Consider the following 17,967-nt stretch of genomic DNA (forward strand, 5'->3'; position numbering starts at 1 on the left):
CCAAAGCTCTCTGCTCCTTGATCAAACACACTGACTAAGGTTTTAGGACAGACTTTTACATAAATATGGCAGCAGGCGCAAAGTAACTCCTAATCCCACGTCCCTGCAAGGACAAGCAGCACATGCAGTGTTCCATCCCAATGTTTTGGAGAGTTCCAGCATGTGTTGTCCAGCCCAATGGTTCCTTGTACCATTAATTGCTACAAGGATGGTCTGCCTACCTCTTGCTATAGGAAAAGCTGCACGTCTCCTACTCTGGGATTGTCATTGGGTGGATGTAAAACACGCCCCTGTACGGTATAGGCTTATGAATACACCTCCTTTACACGTGATTGTTTTCATACCTACTATGCTGTTGAAATGTCTGTGCTACGTGCATCCGTCTCCTCTGATTGGCAGTGCAAGTGACATAGGGGGGTGGGCCTCTCATTCTGCCACTCCGATTGGCTGCTTGCTGTATGCTGGGCTTGAAGACAGTGGTACTGAAACTGTACAAGGAGAAAAAGTTGTGTGCTAATGCACGCGCATAAAGGCGATACTGCTTGAAGCATGAATCGGGAGCATTAAACAAACCAGTTGCAGGAGCTTGCACACTTTTATATCGGTCAGGTAATTGGTGCTCGGGAATCCTGATTTTTCAGCAGGTTTAAATGTCTTTTGACACAACCAGCTGACCAGGATTGGATGAAACCAGAGGTCGTGTGAGCATACAAACGCTACCAATGTCATTATTAACTGGTTTCATGGATTGGATAATTAGCTGACAAGTGTGTACCCCAGCTTAAATCGCAACAGAATATGCTAAATGTTAATAACTAATAAGTGTTCAGGCTCACTAACTAAATGAATGAATTCCAGCTGTAACATGCAGGTGTGATGCATGGAACTCAATTTACAACAGAACCCTGTAACCAAAACCGACCATTACTATTGCACAAGCTGCAGAACCTTACCAGGTAAGTTGACTATAGTTTCTTACTGCTTGAGAGACTTCGCAGGGTTCTAGAAAAACGTACTGGTGCTCAGTGAGTTTCACATTTGTAAAAAGTAATGCAGCAATATGTTAATGCTAAACAATTACACAGTACACAAAAGTCATCAGTAAGACCTTGTAAAATACCAAGAACGCAAATAATTGACACCTCTGCCCCCTGATGGCAGCCGTGGAGTAGTGCGCTCAGATTTCCACCTGCTCTCAGTCTGTGCTGTACATTTCCAAGTCGGTCTGACGTGTTCTGTGTTTTGCGGAAACCTATCATCAGCTCCTTGTGTAAAGACAAATAATGATCGGTCCCAAATGTGACCTGGAAGTGATCAGTAGCGGTTCAGTTCCAGCAACATAACAGACGGTCAGAGAAGGGCCTCACGTCAGCACATGTAGCAGAGCGGCCAGTTAGGTTTTGGGGACCACACTAGCCCAACCTACAGATGCCTCCTCATACAGCTAGCATGAATACGCCACTCAGCGTCAGCCTCCAGGTACCGTGCAGCTCTGCTAACGTTGGGCGTCTTATTTTGCCTTACATGCACAAAGCAATGTGACTAGAATGCACAAGGAGATTGTGCTACGTAATGTGATATATGACACTTGCGTGTGACTGAGTCTGTCAACAGAGCAGAACTTGTATCGGAAAAAAGCTGCGGCTGCTACATTGTAGCACTTCAAGTACAGACTCAGTCGCACACAGATATACAAGTGTCACATATCACACGACACTTTAATATCAGCAGTCTCCCAGTGCATTATAGTCACATTTCGTTGCAACTAAGGTGCATTTAAAAAAAATTAAAATAAAAAGACGCCTGAAAATTCTCCCACGACTTGGTGTACCAAGAGGGGCTGTTTGGTGACTGCAGCTTAGATGTATGAGGACACATCTGTATAATTTAACGCATCTGTATAATCAATGCGCTCTGGAATGCGATTTTCTTTCCTATACCAAATGAGCAGTTTCACGTATACAAAGACCCATGAGCCTGATCCTACAGGAATACTAGGGTTATACAAGGGACACTTGCATATGTGTTAATGCTATTTATCATTGTGCATGCCCAAATCAGAAGGGGAACAGAAATACAGGCAACCAAATGCAAAAACCGTTAAAGCTCCGTGAAACGCGCCTGGGAAGAGAACAGGCGGAAACTTCTATGGCTTATACTTTATTTCTCAAACTTGCTTACTGAACGGACCCAATCGTGACATAAGCTAGTAGACGGAATTTGCTTTCAGCGCGTCCCGGCAATATTTCAAGGCTAAGACTCAAAACTGAACGTGCGTACAGAGATCAGAGATATCAAAGGAAAAAATAAAAGATATCGAAATGGTCTGAGATGTTGAGAACAGGAATTAAAAGTTTAAAACATTCACTCCAGCAAAGCCGTTTGCATAGGATGCACAGGCCGCAGACACTAGCAGCGGCCACTCCAGGCATAGTCAGGTTTGTCATTGTCACATGGTCCTTGCATGATGTCGTATTACTGACAGCGCACCACAAACTGCGGCTGATGCCATTTCCAGCTCCTAAACGATCTTCTCGTGGCGTTGGGAGCACTTTGCATGTCCTCCACGAGGTGTAGGCAGAGGAACTCATGGCAGATGTGTCTGACTGGAGCAGCAAGTGAGCGCTGGATGAAGGGTTAACAAACAAGTCTCTTATTTTGGCATTGATAAATCCCCAGGATCATTTTAACATAGTTCAACTCTTAACAAGTTGGGCTGTCCGCCCATGTTACATGAAGTCATCCGATTCATTGCCATCCTGCGGAAAGAGAATACACCAGTGATTACGTTTTAAAGTATCAGCAACGTGATTTTATGTACTGCATCCCCCCTCCAAGCCCTGCTCGCTTGGATGTGGACATCATTAAGAAGATCTGCTGCAGAAAGCCATCCCTACCGCCACCAGCAATAACCATCTCCCCATAGATTGCACTCTCCACTCACCCAGTCTAGAGAAATGACCTAAGCCTCAAATCTTTCCTTCTGCATCCATTACCATCTACGGCCCTTAAGCCGGGCACACACTAAGCGACATGCAAACGATGCGATGTCGCTCACAATTTCCAATCAACTACCGGCCAAACGATATTGCGCGAACACACTGAGCGAGTTTACAAACGGCCAAATGATCTATGCGAGTCGTTCGACAATACCAAATTGTTGGGTTTCGGCCTAATTTAAATACTAGCCAAGAGTTGCTGGACAAAAGGAGTGGCTGATGCAGAGGGATTTCCTGTCTCACATGCCGCTGCCAATGGAGATTCAGGAGAACAAGCCTGACGACAACTTCAACTTCCTGCGCATGGATGACGCCACATTCCAGGAGTTACGGAGTCTGGTGACACCTTGCATCCGGAGGCAGGATGCTTAGCTGCGGAGGGCCATCCCTGCTGCGGAGAGGCTGATCGCTACAATGGCAGATACCTGGTTGCCTGAAGTTTGGCTCCCTTATCTCCCCCACCAAGCTTTGGGCATCATCATCCCGGAGACCTGCAAAGCCATCATTACTGTCCTCAAGCAGCAATACTTAAAGCAGTGGTCAGGGAACAGGGGTAAAATACCCCAAATGGGTTAAAAATGAAATTCCTGGGGGTAATGGACAGTCGTGCTGCCGAGACACAGCCCCGTCCAGCACCGGCCGGACCGCGATGTGACGTGCTGACGTCACACCGTGCTCCCTCCTGCCCTGCGCTCCTGGCCGCGGTGCTGTCGTGCTGACGTCACACCGTGCTCCCTCCTGCCCGCCCTGGGCTCCTGGCCGCGGTGTGAAGTGCTGACGTCACATCGCGCTCCCTCATGCCCGCTTGTCCTGTCCTCCCGCCTGCGGCCCGCCAACCCACACACAGAACTTGAAGTGTTCTGTGACTGACCGCTGGCCCACATAACAGTGGGAAGTTCCCACTGACATTACTGAGGGGGTAACGTCGGCGTATCTAAATATGTTTTGGGGTAAAAGCTAAAAAAAAGTTCCCTGGCACCTGACTTAAAGTTTAAGAAAAAGACCACACTTTAATTTCTTGTGAATTTTTTTTTAATTAGAAGTCTAGAAATTGAGTACCATCTAAATATAGTATATATATATATATATATATATATATATATATATATGTTGCGATGGTCTGGCACTCCCGCTCATGGAAGGAAACCACCCGCAACCGGAATAAAGAAATAATATTCAATTTATCCAGCTTTGACCTGACTGACAACGAAACCAGTGTTTTAGCTAAGGGTTTATCCTTTGTGCCCTCCAATAGCTTTGACAAACTGAATTGGCAGGTTGAGACTTATCAATTACAACGCAAATTAAAGCTTAAAGAATTCTTCAGGGACAAACCAGATAGCCAAATCTGTCCTATTCCCGAGAAACTTCAGAAATTTAAACCGCCTTCCTCCTTTGACCCCCTCTCTAACAACTCCAGTATAAAAACGTACATGAGAATTATGGACCAGGAGGTTAAGGCTCTTCAGTACGAACCTATACATTCAAATCTATCTAAATCTGAACAACAAGCTCTTCGTTCATTAATGAATAATGATCAACTGATAATTCGCCCTGCTGATAAAGGGGGTGCCATAGTGCTGCAGGATCTCCCTGATTATATAGCAGAGATTCAGCGGCAACTGAATGAACCGGGCACGTACAGCCAACTGAAGAGTAATCCCACCCTCTTGTTTAAACAAGAACTAAAAGAAGCGTTGTTGCAGGCTCAAGATGCTAAAATCATCACGGCTGAGACATTTGAATTACTATTACCATCTCACCCTTTGGTACCGGTCCTATATACGGTGCCCAAAATCCACAAAGGTATATCCCCTCCACCGGGTAGACCGATAATATCAGCTCGTGGATCACTGTTTCAACCAACAGCAGTTCTATTGGACTCCATATTACAACCTTTGGTGTCGGCACATCCTCGCAGCCTTTTGGACACTACAATGCTGCTTAACAAACTAAAATCAATTGGCCCCCTTCCTAGTGGCACATGGCTGGTGACAGCTGACGTCACCAGTTTATATACTGTCATACCTCACCAAGAAGGCTTAGCAGCGGTCAAGACAAGATTACAGCAAGATAACCAGTTTGAGGCTGCGCAGATTAATATCCTGATTTGCTTATTAGAACTCATTCTAACCAGGAATTTTTTCCTATTTAACAATAAGTATTACCTACAAGAACGGGGTTGTGCGATGGGGTCATCGGTGGCCCCCACGTACGCCAATCTATATATGCTTGAAATAGAAGAGGACATATTCTTCAGTAATCCCTCTGTGGCAGAACATATAATATTCTACTCCAGATACATAGATGATCTTCTATTATTATGGAAAGGACCCAAGGAACTGTTGGATAAAACTATCATTGAACATAATACATCGAAAAGTCCAGTTAAATTAACTATGAAAATGGATCCAAACACCATTGATTTTTTGGATGTCCGCATCTCTATCACCGATTCTGCCATCACCACTACGGTATATACTAAAGATACGGACCGCAATTCCTATTTACACTGGAACAGCTGTCACCCCAGGAGCCTTAAAACTGGCTTGCCGTACTCGCAGATGCTGAGAATTCATCGGATTAATAGTGACCAACGGATGGCTGCTCAGCAAATTGACGAACTCATGAAACGGTTCGTACAGAGAGGCTATGATCTTAACAACCTGCAGTCCACTAAACAAAAAGTCCTGCGTCTGGATAGAGAATCTCTTCTTCTCCCTAAAGCTAAAGCCTCTAACCATTCCAAACTTCCTTGGGTGACTACTTACAACACATCCTCTGAGAAGACCATGCGGGTTGCCAAGAAACACTGGCCTATAATCAAGTCTGATCAACATCTACCTCTTCAACAGACGGACCTTATGCCATGCTACAAGAGATCGAGGAACTTACGTGATCTTTTAGTAAAAGCAGATATCTCAGAATTAACTAAATCTTCTACAATAGGCCATATAGCGCCTTTAAAAACGGGCTGCTTTAGATGTACCTGCGTTACATGCAGCTACATGATTACAGGCAATACATTTTTCCACCCTCACTTAGGTACCAAATTTTACATTAAATATCATCTGACCTGTGATACCACCCACACAATATATCAGATAATTTGTCCATGTGGGTTGGTATATGTGGGTAAAACCACTCGTAAATTCAAAGAGCGTATGACCGCTCACAGGTCCTCCATTAGATTAGGTTTACAAAAAGGCAGCAGTGACCAGCCTGTCGCTCGTCACTTTATACTAGCCAAACATGCCCTGGCAACCATCAAATACAGGATGATAGACCACATACCCCCGTCTCTTAGAGGGGGTGATCGTGGCAGTGCCCTATTAAGGTGTGAATCCAAATGGATTCACAAATTAGATACAGTAAGCCCCAGGGGTCTTAATGATATGGTACCTTTGTCCTGCTTCATGTAATGTCTGCAACATGTAAACTCCACACCCTTATTGTTAACATCATTTAACATTATTTACAGTATGATTTTACTGGGTTTTCTGTAATTTGTCTATATTTTCTGCTTCTCTTTAACTTTTGAACTGCATTTCTATATATGGGCCATGACAAGTCATTTATATTTATATCTGTTGATATATACTTTTACCATGCTGATATGTAATTACCGGCTATATACATTTTTTGAAATGCCCTTAAACATCTGGTCGTATAGTGCAGAATTTCAATGTACCACTAGTATCTGCTTCTGTTATTGTTTACAGCTGGTTTCCATGTCACTTGACGTGCACCGCGTTCAGCGCGATGACGTCACTAGCATGCGCCACAGCTGACGGGAGATTGCCGCCCGACGGATTTCGGAGGGAGGCGGTCCCCGCTCCGGCCCGCGCAACACACACCAGTGGTGAGGGGATATAAGGTGAGTGTTAGTTTGTTTTTAATGTATGTCTTGAAGAAAATTAAATAAAATTGAAACGTTGACAGCTACCCAGGGCTCCCGTTCAGTCTACTGTCAGAGTCTGAGTGCCGTACCACGCCAGCTCTATATATATATATATATTTTTTTTTTTTTTTTAAATATAACAAGACTATTATATTATAACATATTTTGAGAAATAAACATTATAAAATGGTATAAAACATTACAAAAGGCACATTCTAGTGCACATATAAACCAAAACTAAAAAAACACCAAAAATAAGATTTTAAACCTACCGGTAAATCTTTTTCTCCTAGTCCGTAGAGGATGCTGGGGACTCCGTAAGGACCATGGGGTATAGATGGCTCCGCAGGAGACATGGGCACTCTAAGACTTTAGAATGGGTGTGCACTGGCTCCTCCCTCTATGCCCCTCCTCCAGACCTCAGTTAGGACTGTGCCCAGAGGAGACGGACAGTACGAGGAAAGGATTTTTGTTAATCCAAGGGCGAGATACATACCAGCCCACACCATACACACCGTATAACATGGAAAATACTAAACCAGTTAACAGCATGAACAAAACAGTATCAGCCAGAGACTGATCTCAACTGTAACATAACCATTATGTATGCAATAACTATATACAAGCCTTGCCGAATATTCCGCACTGGGACGGGCGCCCAACATCCTCTACGGACTAGGAGAAAAAGATTTACCGGTAGGTTTAAAATCTTATTTTCTCTTACGTCCTAGAGGATGCTGGGGACTCCGTAAGGACCATGTGGTTTATACCAAAGCTCCAGACCGGGCGGGAGAGTGCGGATGACTCTGTAGCACCGATTGAGCAAACATGAGGTCCTCATCAGCCAGGGTATCAAACTTGTAGAATTTTGCAAAAGTGTTTGAACCCGACCAAGTAGCTGCTCGACAAAGCTGTAATACCGAGACGCCTCGGGCAGCCGCCCAAGAAGAGCCCACCTTCCTAGTGGAATGGGCCTTAACTGAATTTGGAACCGGCAATCCAGCCGTAGAATGAGCCTGCGGAATCGTGTTACAGATCCAGCGAGCAATAGTCTGCTTAGAAGCAGGAGCGCCAACCTTGTTGGCTGCATACAGGACAAACAGTGCCTCTGTTTTCCTAACCCTAGCCGTTCTGGCCACATAAATCTTTAAGGCCCTGACTACATCCAGGGACTTGGAATCCTCCAAGGCACCCGTAGCCACAGGCACTACAATAGGTTGGTTCATATGAAATGACGAAACCACTTTAGGTAGAAAATGAGGACGAGTCCTCAACTCTGCTCTATCCGCATGGATAATCAGATAGGGGCTCTTGTAAGACAAAGCCGCCAATTCGGACACCCGCCTTGCAGATGCCAAGGCCAATAACATGACCACTTTCCAAGTGAGAAACTTCAATTTAACTGTTTGAAGTGGTTCAAACCAGTGTGTTTTAAGGAACTGTAACACCACGTTAAGGTCCCACGATGCCACCGGAGGCACAAAAGGAGGCTGGATGTGCAACACTCCCTTCACAAAAGTCTGGACTTCTGGGAGAGAAGCCAATTCCTTCTGAAAGAATATAGATAAGGCCGAAATCTGCACCTTAATGGAGCCTAGCTTCAGGCCCATATCCACACCTGACTGCAGAAAATGGAGAAAACGACCCAGCTCAAAATCTTCCGTAGGAGCATTCTTGGCTTCACACCAAGACACATTTTCTCCAGATACGGTGATAGTGTTTCGCCGTCACCTCCTTCCTAGCTTTAATAAGAGTAGGGATTACTTCATCCAAAATACCTTTCCTAGCTAGGATTTGGTATTCAACCGCCATGCCGTCAAACGTAACCGTGGTAAGTCTTGGAACACACAGGGCCCCTGTAGCAACAGGTCCTCCCTGAGAGGAAGAGGCCACGGATCTTCTGTGAGCATTTCCTGAAGATCTGAATACCAGGCCCTTCGAGGCCAATCTGGAACGATGAGTATTGTCTGTACTCTTGTTCGTCGTCTGATTCTCAATATTTTTGAGATGAGTGGAAGTGGAGGGAACACATATACCGACTGAAACACCCATGGTGTCACCAGGGCGTCCACCGCCACTGCCTGAGGGTCCCTCGACCTGGAACAATACGTCCGGAGCTTTTTGTTGAGACGTGAAGCCATCATGTCTATTTGAGGAAGACCCCAACGACTTGTTACCTCTGCAAAGACTTCTTGATGAAGTCCCCACTCTCCTGGATGTAGATCGTGTCTGCTGAGGAAGTCTTCTTCCCAGTTGTCTACTCCCGGAATGAAGACCGCTGACAGAGCGCTTACATGATTATCCGCCCAGCGAAGAATCCTGGTGGCTTCCGCCATTGCTGCTCTGCGCCTTGGCGGTTTACATGTGCCACGGCTGTGATGTTGTCTGATTGTATCAGAACAGGTAGGTTGCGAAGAAGATACTCCGCCTGTCGGAGGCCGTTGTATATGGCTCTCAATTCCAGCACATTGATGTGAAGACAAGCCTCCTGGCTTGACCATATTCCCTGAAAATTTCTTCCTTGCGTGACTGCTCCCCATCCTCGGAGGCTCGCGTCCGTGGTCACAAGAACCCAATCTTGAATGCCGAACCTGCGACCCTCCAGAAGGTGAGTACTCTGGAGCCACCACAGGAGAGAGAGACCCTGGCCCTGGGGGACAGGGTTATCTTCCGATGCATATGCAGATGGGACCCTGACCACTTGTCCAGAAGGTCCCACTGAAAAGTCATTGCATGGAATCTTCCGAATGGAATGGCCTCGTAGGCCGCCACCATCTTTCCTAATACCCGAGTGCATTGATGAACTGACACTCTTTTTGGCTTCAGCAGGTCCTTAACATTTTTCTGGAGTTCCTGGGCTTTTTCCATTGGGAGAAAAACCCTCTGTTTTTCCGTGTCCAGAATCATGCCTAAAAACGACAGCCGAGTTGTCGGAACCAACTGCGACTTTGGTAGATTTAGAATCCAGCCGTGTTGTTGTAGTACTCTCAGGGAGAGAGACACGCTTTTTAGTAACTGTTCTCTTGAACTCGCTTTTATCAGGAGATCGTCCAAGTATGGGATAATTGTGACCCCTTGCTTGCGCAGGAGCACCATCATTTCCGCCATTACCTTGTTGAAAATCCTCAGGGCCGTGGAAAGCCCAAACGGCAACGTCTGAAACTGGTAATGACAGTCCTGTACAGCGAATCTCAGGTACGCCTGATGAGGAGGATAACTGGGGACATGAAGGTATGCATCCTTTATGTCTAGTGACACCATAAAATCCCCCCCTTCCAGGCTGGAGATCCCAGCCCAGAGAGATTCCATCTTGAATTTGAACCTTTTCAGATACAGGTTCAGGGATTTTAGATTCAGAATGGGCCTGACCGAGCCATCCGGCTTCGGGACCACAAATAGGGTTGAATAAAACACCTTCCCCTGTTGCATTAGGGGAACCTTGATAATCACCTGCTGTTGACACAGCTTTTGTATGGCAGCTGCCACTATTTCCCTCTCTGGGGGAGAAGCTGGCAAGGCCGATTTAAAAAATCGTTGAGGAGGCACATCTTCGAACTCCTGTTTGTAGCCTTGGGATACTATTTCTACCGCCCAAGGATCCAAATCCGACTGAACCCAGACCTGGCTGAAGAGTCGAAAATGTGCCCCCACCGGTGCGGACTCCCTCAGCGGAGCCCCAGCGTCATGCGGTAGATTTTGTAGAGGCCGGGGAGGACTTTTGTTCCTGGGAACCAGCCGTAGCAGGCGCTCTTTTCCCTCTACCTCTGGCAAGGAAGGAAGAGCCCCGACCCTTTCTGGACTTATGCGACCGAAAGGACTGCATCTGATATTGTTGTGTTTTCTTTTGCTGTGGGGGAACGTAAGGCAAAAAAGAAGACTTACCCGCGGTAGCTGTGGAAACCAGATCCGCGAGGCCCTCCCCAAATAAAACCTCACCCTTGTAAGGCAAAGTTTCCATATGTCTCTTTGAATCGGCATCACCTGTCCATTGGCGGGTCCACAGGGACCTTCTAGCCGAAATTGCCATGGCATTGGCTCTTGAACCCAACAGCACAATATCTCTCGCAGCCTCTCATATATAACGCTGCATCCTTAATGTGACCCAAGGTCAACAAAATGCTACCTTATCCAGGGTGTCAATGTCAGATGACAAGTTATCTGCCCATGCTGCAATTGCGCTACCCACCCAAGCCAAGGCTACTGCCGGTCTGAGCAGGGCACCCGTATGCGTGTAAATTGATTTTAAGGTAGTTTCCTGTCTGCGATCAGCAGGATCCTTGAGGGCTGCCGTATCTGGAGACGGTAGCGCCACCTTCTTGGACAAACGCGTCAAAGCCTTGTCCACCGTGGGCGAGGATTCCCACCGTAACCTGTCCTGTGAGGGGAAGGGATACGCCATAATAATTCTCTTGGGAATCTGCAGTTTTTTGATTGGAGTTTCCCAAGCCTTTTCAAATAACGCGTTCAGCTCATGAGATGGGGGAAAAGTTACCTCAGGTTTCTTTTCCTTAAACATGCAGACCCTCGTGTCAGGCACAGAGGGGTCCTCTGTGATATGCAACACATCTTTTATCGCAACAATCATATAATGAATACTTTTGGCCACCCTTGGGTGTAACCCTGCATCATCGTAGTCGACACTGGAGTCGGAATCCATGTCGGTATCAGTGTCTGCTATCTGGGAAAGGGAACATTTATGAGACCCTGAAGGGCCTTGTGACACAGTCAAAGCCATGGATTGACTCCCTGCTTTTTCCCTGGACTCTGCTTTGTCCAATCTTTTATGTAATAAAGACACATTTGCATTTAAAACATTCCACATTTCCATCCAATCAGGAGTCGGCGGTGCAGACGGAGACACCACAATCATCTGCTCTGCCTCCTCCCTAGATGAGCCTTCCGCTTCAGACCTGCCGACACACACGTACTGACACCCCCACACACACTGGGATATACAAATATGGGGACTGACCCACAATAAGGCCCTTTGGAGAGACAGAGAGAGAGTATGCCAGCACACACCCAGCGCCACTGGACACTGGAACAAAGTCCCAGTCTGTACAGCGCTTTTATAGATATATATATATATATATACACTTACTGCGCCAATTAAATGTGCCCCCCCCCCCCCCCCCTCGTTTTTGCCCTCTGTACTTGTGTTCAGCAGGGGAGAGTCCGGGGAGCAGCTTCTCTGCAGCTTGCTGTGGAGAAAATGGCGCTGGTTAGTGCTGGAGGATCAAGCTCCGCCCCCTCGACGGCGGGCTTCGGTCCCGCTCTAATTCTTTATACTGGCGGGGGTTTTGAAATATACTGCATCCGCAGTACCTATATCAGTGCCAGTGTCCGTTGAGGTATTAATTGCTGCCCAGGGCGCCCCCCCTGCGCCCTGCACCCTTACTGTGCCGTATGTGTGTGTTATCGTGGGAGCAATGGTGCGCAGCGTTACCGCTGCGCGGTACCTCATTGAAGATCTGAAGTCTTCTGCTGCCTGTGATGTCTTCTTTCTTCTTATACTCACCCGGCTTCTATCTTCCGGCTCTGTGAGGAGGACGGCGGCGCGGCTCCGGGACGAACAGCGAGGATGAGACCTGTGTTCCGACCCTCTGGAGCTAATGGTGTCCAGTAGCCTAAGAAGCAGAGCCTATCACTGAAGTAGGTCTGCTTCTCTCTCCTCAGTCCCACGATGCAGGGAGCCTGTTGCCAGCAGTGCTCCCTGAAAATAAAAACCTAACAAAAGTCTTTTCAGAGAAACTCAGGAGAGCTCCCCTGCAGTGCATCCAGTCTCCACTGGGCACAGGAACTAACTGAGGTCTGGAGGAGGGGCATAGAGGGAGGAGCCAGTGCACACCCATTCTAAAGTCTTAGAGTGCCCATGTCTCCTGCGGAGCCGTCTATACCCCATAGTCCTTACGGAGTCCCCAGCATCCTCTAGGATGTACGAGAAAACAATAAATTGTAAAAATAAGAATTTACTCACCGGTAATTCTATTTCTCGTAATCCGTAGTGGATGCTGGGAACTCCGTAAGGACCATGGGGGAATAGCGGGCTCCGAAGGAGGCTGGGCACTCTAGAAAGATTTATGACTACCTGGTGTGCACTGGCTCCTCCCACTATGACCCTCCTCCAAGCCTCAGTTAGGACACTGTGCCCGGACGAGCAGACATAATAAGGAAGGATTTAGAATCCCGGGTAAGACTCTTACCAGCCACACCAATCACACCGTATAACTCGTGATACTATATCCAGTTTGACAGTATGAAAACAACTGAGCCTCTCAACAGATGGCTCAACAATAACCCTTTAGTTAACAATAACTATTTACAAGTATTGCAGACAATCCGCACTTGGGATGGGCGTCCAGCATCCACTACGGACTACGAGAAATAGAATTACCGGTGAGTAAATTCTTATTTTCTCTAACGTCCTAGTGGATGCTGGGAACTCCGTAAGGACCATGGGGATTATACCAAAGCTCCCAACCGGGCGGGAGAGTGCGGATGACTCTGTAGCACCGAATGAGAGAACTCCAGGTCCTCCTCAGCCAGGGTATCCAATTTGTAGAATTTTGCAAACGTGTTTGCCCCTGACCAAGTAGCTGCTCGGCAAAGTTGTAAAGCCGAGACCCCTCGGGCAGCCGCCCAAGATGAGCCCACCTTCCTTGTGGAATGGGCATTTACAGATTTTGGCTGTGGTATGCCTGCCACAGAATGTGCAAGCTGAATTGTACTACAAATCCAGCGAGCAATAGACTGCTTAGAAGCAGGAGCACCCAGTTTGTTGGGTGCATACAGGATAAACAGCGAGTCAGATTTTCTGACTCCAGCCGTCCTGGAAACATATATTTTCAGGGCCCTGACAACGTCTAGCAACTTGGAGTCCTCCAATTCACTAGTAGCCGCCGGCACCACAATAGGCTGGTTCAGGTGAAACGCTGACACCACCTTAGGGAGAAATTGGGGACGAGTCCTCAACTCTGCCCTATCCATACGGAAAATCAGATAAGGGCTTTTATATGATAAAGCCGCCAATTCTGACACTCGCCTGGCTGAAGCCAAGGCTAATAACATGACCACTTTCCACGTGAGATATTTCAGATCCACGGTTTTTAGTGGCTCAAACCAATGTGATTTTAAGAAACTCAACACCACGTTGAGATCCCAAGGTGCCACTGGAGGCACAAACGGGGGCTGAATATGCAGCACTCCTTTTACAAAAGTCTGAACTTCAGGTACTGAAGCTAGTTCTTTTTGAAAGAAAATCGACAGAGCCGAGATCTGTACTTTAATGGAGCCTAGTTTTAGGCCCATATCCACTCCTGCTTGCAGGAAATGCAGAAATCGACCTAGTTGAAATTCCTCTGTTGGGGCCTTATTGGCCTCGCACCATGCAACATATTTTCGCCATATGCGGTGATAATGCGTTGCCGTAACATCTTTCCTGGCCTTAATAAGCGTAGGAATGACTTCTTCCGGAATACCCTTTTCCTTTAGGATCCGGTGTTCAACCGCCATGCCGTCAAACGCAGCCGCGGTAAGTCTTGGAACAGACAGGGCCCCTGCTGTATCAGGTCCTGTCTGAGCGGTAGAGGCCACGGGTCCTCTGAGAGCATCTCTTGAAGTTCCGGGTACCACGCTAGTCTTGGCCAATCCGGAACCACGAGAATTGTGTTTACTCCTCGCTTTCTTATTATTCTCAATACCTTTGGAATGAGAGGCAGAGGAGGGAACACATAAACCGACTGGTACACCCACGGTGTCACTAGAGCGTCCACAGCTATCGCCTGAGGGTCCCTTGACCTGGCGCAATATCTTTTTAACTTTTTGTTGAGACGGGACGCCATCATGTCCACCTGTGGTTTTTCCCAACGGTTTACCAGCATCTGGAAGACTTCTGGGTGAAGTCCCCACTCCCCCGGGTGGAGGTCGTGTCTGCTGAGGAAGTCTGCTTCCCAGTTGTCCACTCCCGGAATGAACACTGCTGACAGTGCTAGTACATGATTCTCCGCCCATCGGAGAATTTTTGTGGCTTCTGCCATCGCCATCCTGCTTCTTGTGCCGCCCTGTCGATTTACATGGGCGACTGCCGTGATGTTGTCTGACTGGATCAGCACCGGCTGGTGTAGGAGCAGGGCTTTTGCTCGACTTAGGGCATTGTAGATGGCCTTTAGTTCCAGAATATTTATGTGAAGGGAAGTCTCCTGACTCGACCATAGTCCTTGGAAGTTTCTTCCCTGTATGACTGCCCCCCAGCCTCGAAGGTTGGCATCCGTGGTCACCAGGACCCAGTCCTGTATTCCGAACCTGCGGCCCTCTAGAAGATGGGCACTCTGCAGCCACCACAGTAGAGACACCCTGGTTCTTGGAGACAGGGTTATTAAGCGATGCATCTGAAGATGCGATCCGGACCACTGGTCCAACAGGTCCCACTGAAAGATTCTGGCATGGAACCTGCCGAAGGGAATTGCTTCGTAAGAAGCTACCATCTTTCCCAGGACCCGTGTGCAGCGATGCACTGATACCTGTTTTGGTTTCAGGAGGTCTCTGACTAGAGATGACAACTCCCTGGCTTTCTCCTCCGGGAGAAACACTTTCTTCTGGACTGTATCCAGAATCATACCCAGGAACAGTAGCCGTGTCGTCGGAACCAGCTGTGACTTTGGGATATTCAGAATCCAGCCGTGCTGGTGCAGCACCTCCTGAGATAGTGCTACTCCCACCAACAACTGTTCCTTGGACCTCGCTTTTATTAGGAGATAGTCCAAGTACGGGATAATTAAAACTCCCTTTCTTCGAAGGAGTATCATCATTTCCGCCATAACCTTGGTAAATACCCTCGGTGCCGTGGACAGTCCAAACGGCAGCGTCTGGAATTGGTAATGGCAATCCTGTACCACAAATCTGAGGTACTCCTGGTGAGGATGGTAAATGGGGACATGCAAGTAAGCATCCTTGATGTCCAGGGATACCATGTAATCCCCCTCGTCCAGGCTTGCAATAACCGCCCTGAGCGATTCCATCTTGAACTTGAATTTCTTTATGTACGTGTTCAAGGATTTCAAATTTAGAATGGGTCTCACCGAACCGTCCGGTTTCGGTACCACAAATAGTGTGGAATAATAACCCCGGCCTTGTTGAAGTAGGGGTACCTTGATTATCACCTGCTGGGAATACAGCTTGTGAATTGCCGCTAGCACCGCCTCCCTGTCTGAGGGAGCAATCGGCAAGGCAGATTTTAGGAACCGGTGGGGTGGGGACGCCTCGAATTCCAGCTTGTACCCCTGAGATACTATTTGCAGGATCCAGGGATCCACCTGTGAGCGAACCCACTGATCGCTGAAATTTTTGAGGCGACCCCCCACCGTACCTGGCTCTGCCTGTGGAGCCCCACCGTCATGCGGCGGACTTGGAAGAAGAAGCGGGGGAGGACTTTTGCTCCTGGGAACCTGCTGTTTGTTGCAGCCTTTTTCCCCTACCTCTGCCTCTGGACAGAAAGGACCCGCCTTTTCCACGCCTGTTTTTCTGGGTCCGAAAGGACTGAACCTGATAAAACGGCGCCTTCTTAGGCTGTGAGGGGACATGGGGTAAAAATGCTGACTTCCCAGACGTTGCTGTGGAAACTAGGTCCGAGAGACCATCCCCAAATAATTCTTCACCCTTATATGGTAACACTTCCATGTGCTTTTTTGAATCTGCATCTCCTGTCCACTGGCGAGTCCATAAGCCTCTCCTAGCAGAAATGGACTATGCACTTACTTTAGATGCCAGTCGGCAGATTTCCCTTTGTGCATCTCTCATATATAAGACTGAGTCTTTTATATGGTCTATGGTTAACAGGATCGTGTCTCTGTCTAATGTGTCAATATTTTCTGACAGTTTATCTGACCACGCAGCGGCAGCACTGCACATCCAGGCTGACGCAATAGCTGGCCTAAGTTATAATGCCTGTGTGTGTATATACAGACTTCAGGATCGCCTCCTGCTTTCTATCAGCAGGTTCCTTGAGGGCGGCCGTATCCGGAGACGGTAGTGCCACCTTTTTAGACAAACGTGTGAGCGCTTTATCCACCCTAGGAGGTGTTTCCCAACGTGACCTATCCTCTGGCGGGAAAGGGAACGCCATTAGTACCTTCTTAGGAATTACCAATTTTTTATCAGGGAAAGCCCACGCTTCTTCACACACTTCATTTAATTCATCTGATGGGGGAAAAACTACGGGTAGTTTTTTCTCCCCAAACATAATACCCTTTTTAGTGGTACCTGTATTTATATCAGAAATGTGTAACACCTCTTTCATTGCCTCAATCATGCAGTGAATGGCCTTAGTGGGCATCAGGTTAGACTCATCGTCGTCGACACTGGTGTCAGTATCAGTGTCGACATCTGGGTCTGCTTGAGGTAGCAGGCGTTTTAGAGCCCCTGACGACCCATGCAATGCCTGGGCAGGCACGAGCTGAGAAGTCGGCTGTCCCACATTTGGCATGTCATCGATTTTCTTATATAAGGAGTCTATACGTGCACTCATTACTTTCCATAAGCCCATCCACTCAGGTGTCTGCCCCGCAGGGGGTGACATCCCTTCTAAAGGCATCTGCTCCGCCTCCACATCATTATCCTCATCAAACATGTCGACACAGCCGTACCGACACACCGCACACACACAAGGAATGCTCCGAATGAGGACAGGACCCACAAAAGCCCTTTGGGGGGACAGAGTGAGAGTATGCCAGCACACACCAGAGCGCTATATAATGCAGGGACTAACTGAGTTATGTCCCCTATAGCTGCTTTTTATATTATATATATATATTGCGCCTAAATTTAGTGCCCCCCTCTCTGTTTTTACCCTGTTCTGTAGTGTAGACTGCAGGGGAGAGCCAGGGAGCTTCCTTCCAGCGGATCTGTGAAGGAGAAATGGCGCCAGTGTGTCTGAGGGAGATAGCTCCGCCCCTTTTCCGCGGCTTATTCTCCCGCTTTTTCCTGGATTCTGGCAGGGGTATTTACCACATATATAGCCTCTGGGGCTATATATTGTGGTATTTTTGCCAGCCAAGGTGTTTTTATTGCTGC

General features: G+C 47.6%; 1 protein-coding gene across 3 annotated transcripts in view; it reads right to left on the reverse strand.

Annotated features, from left to right (window-relative positions):
• Positions 1-2,144: 2,144 nt before the first annotated feature.
• CCDC25 (coiled-coil domain containing 25) overlaps positions 2,145-17,967 on the reverse strand; it is a 155,047-nt gene continuing 139,224 nt past the window's right edge. For all 3 annotated transcript variants that reach the window (XM_063915020.1, XM_063915019.1, XM_063915018.1), the window contains exon 10: positions 2,145-2,759. In XM_063915020.1, the coding sequence (XP_063771090.1) occupies positions 2,730-2,759 (30 nt within the window). In that variant the 3' untranslated portion in view covers positions 2,145-2,729. The remainder of the gene's footprint in view (positions 2,760-17,967) is intronic.

The sequence above is a fragment of the Pseudophryne corroboree genome, chromosome 4 (assembly GCF_028390025.1).
Source record: "Pseudophryne corroboree isolate aPseCor3 chromosome 4, aPseCor3.hap2, whole genome shotgun sequence".
Classification (NCBI taxonomy): Eukaryota; Metazoa; Chordata; class Amphibia; order Anura; family Myobatrachidae; genus Pseudophryne; species Pseudophryne corroboree.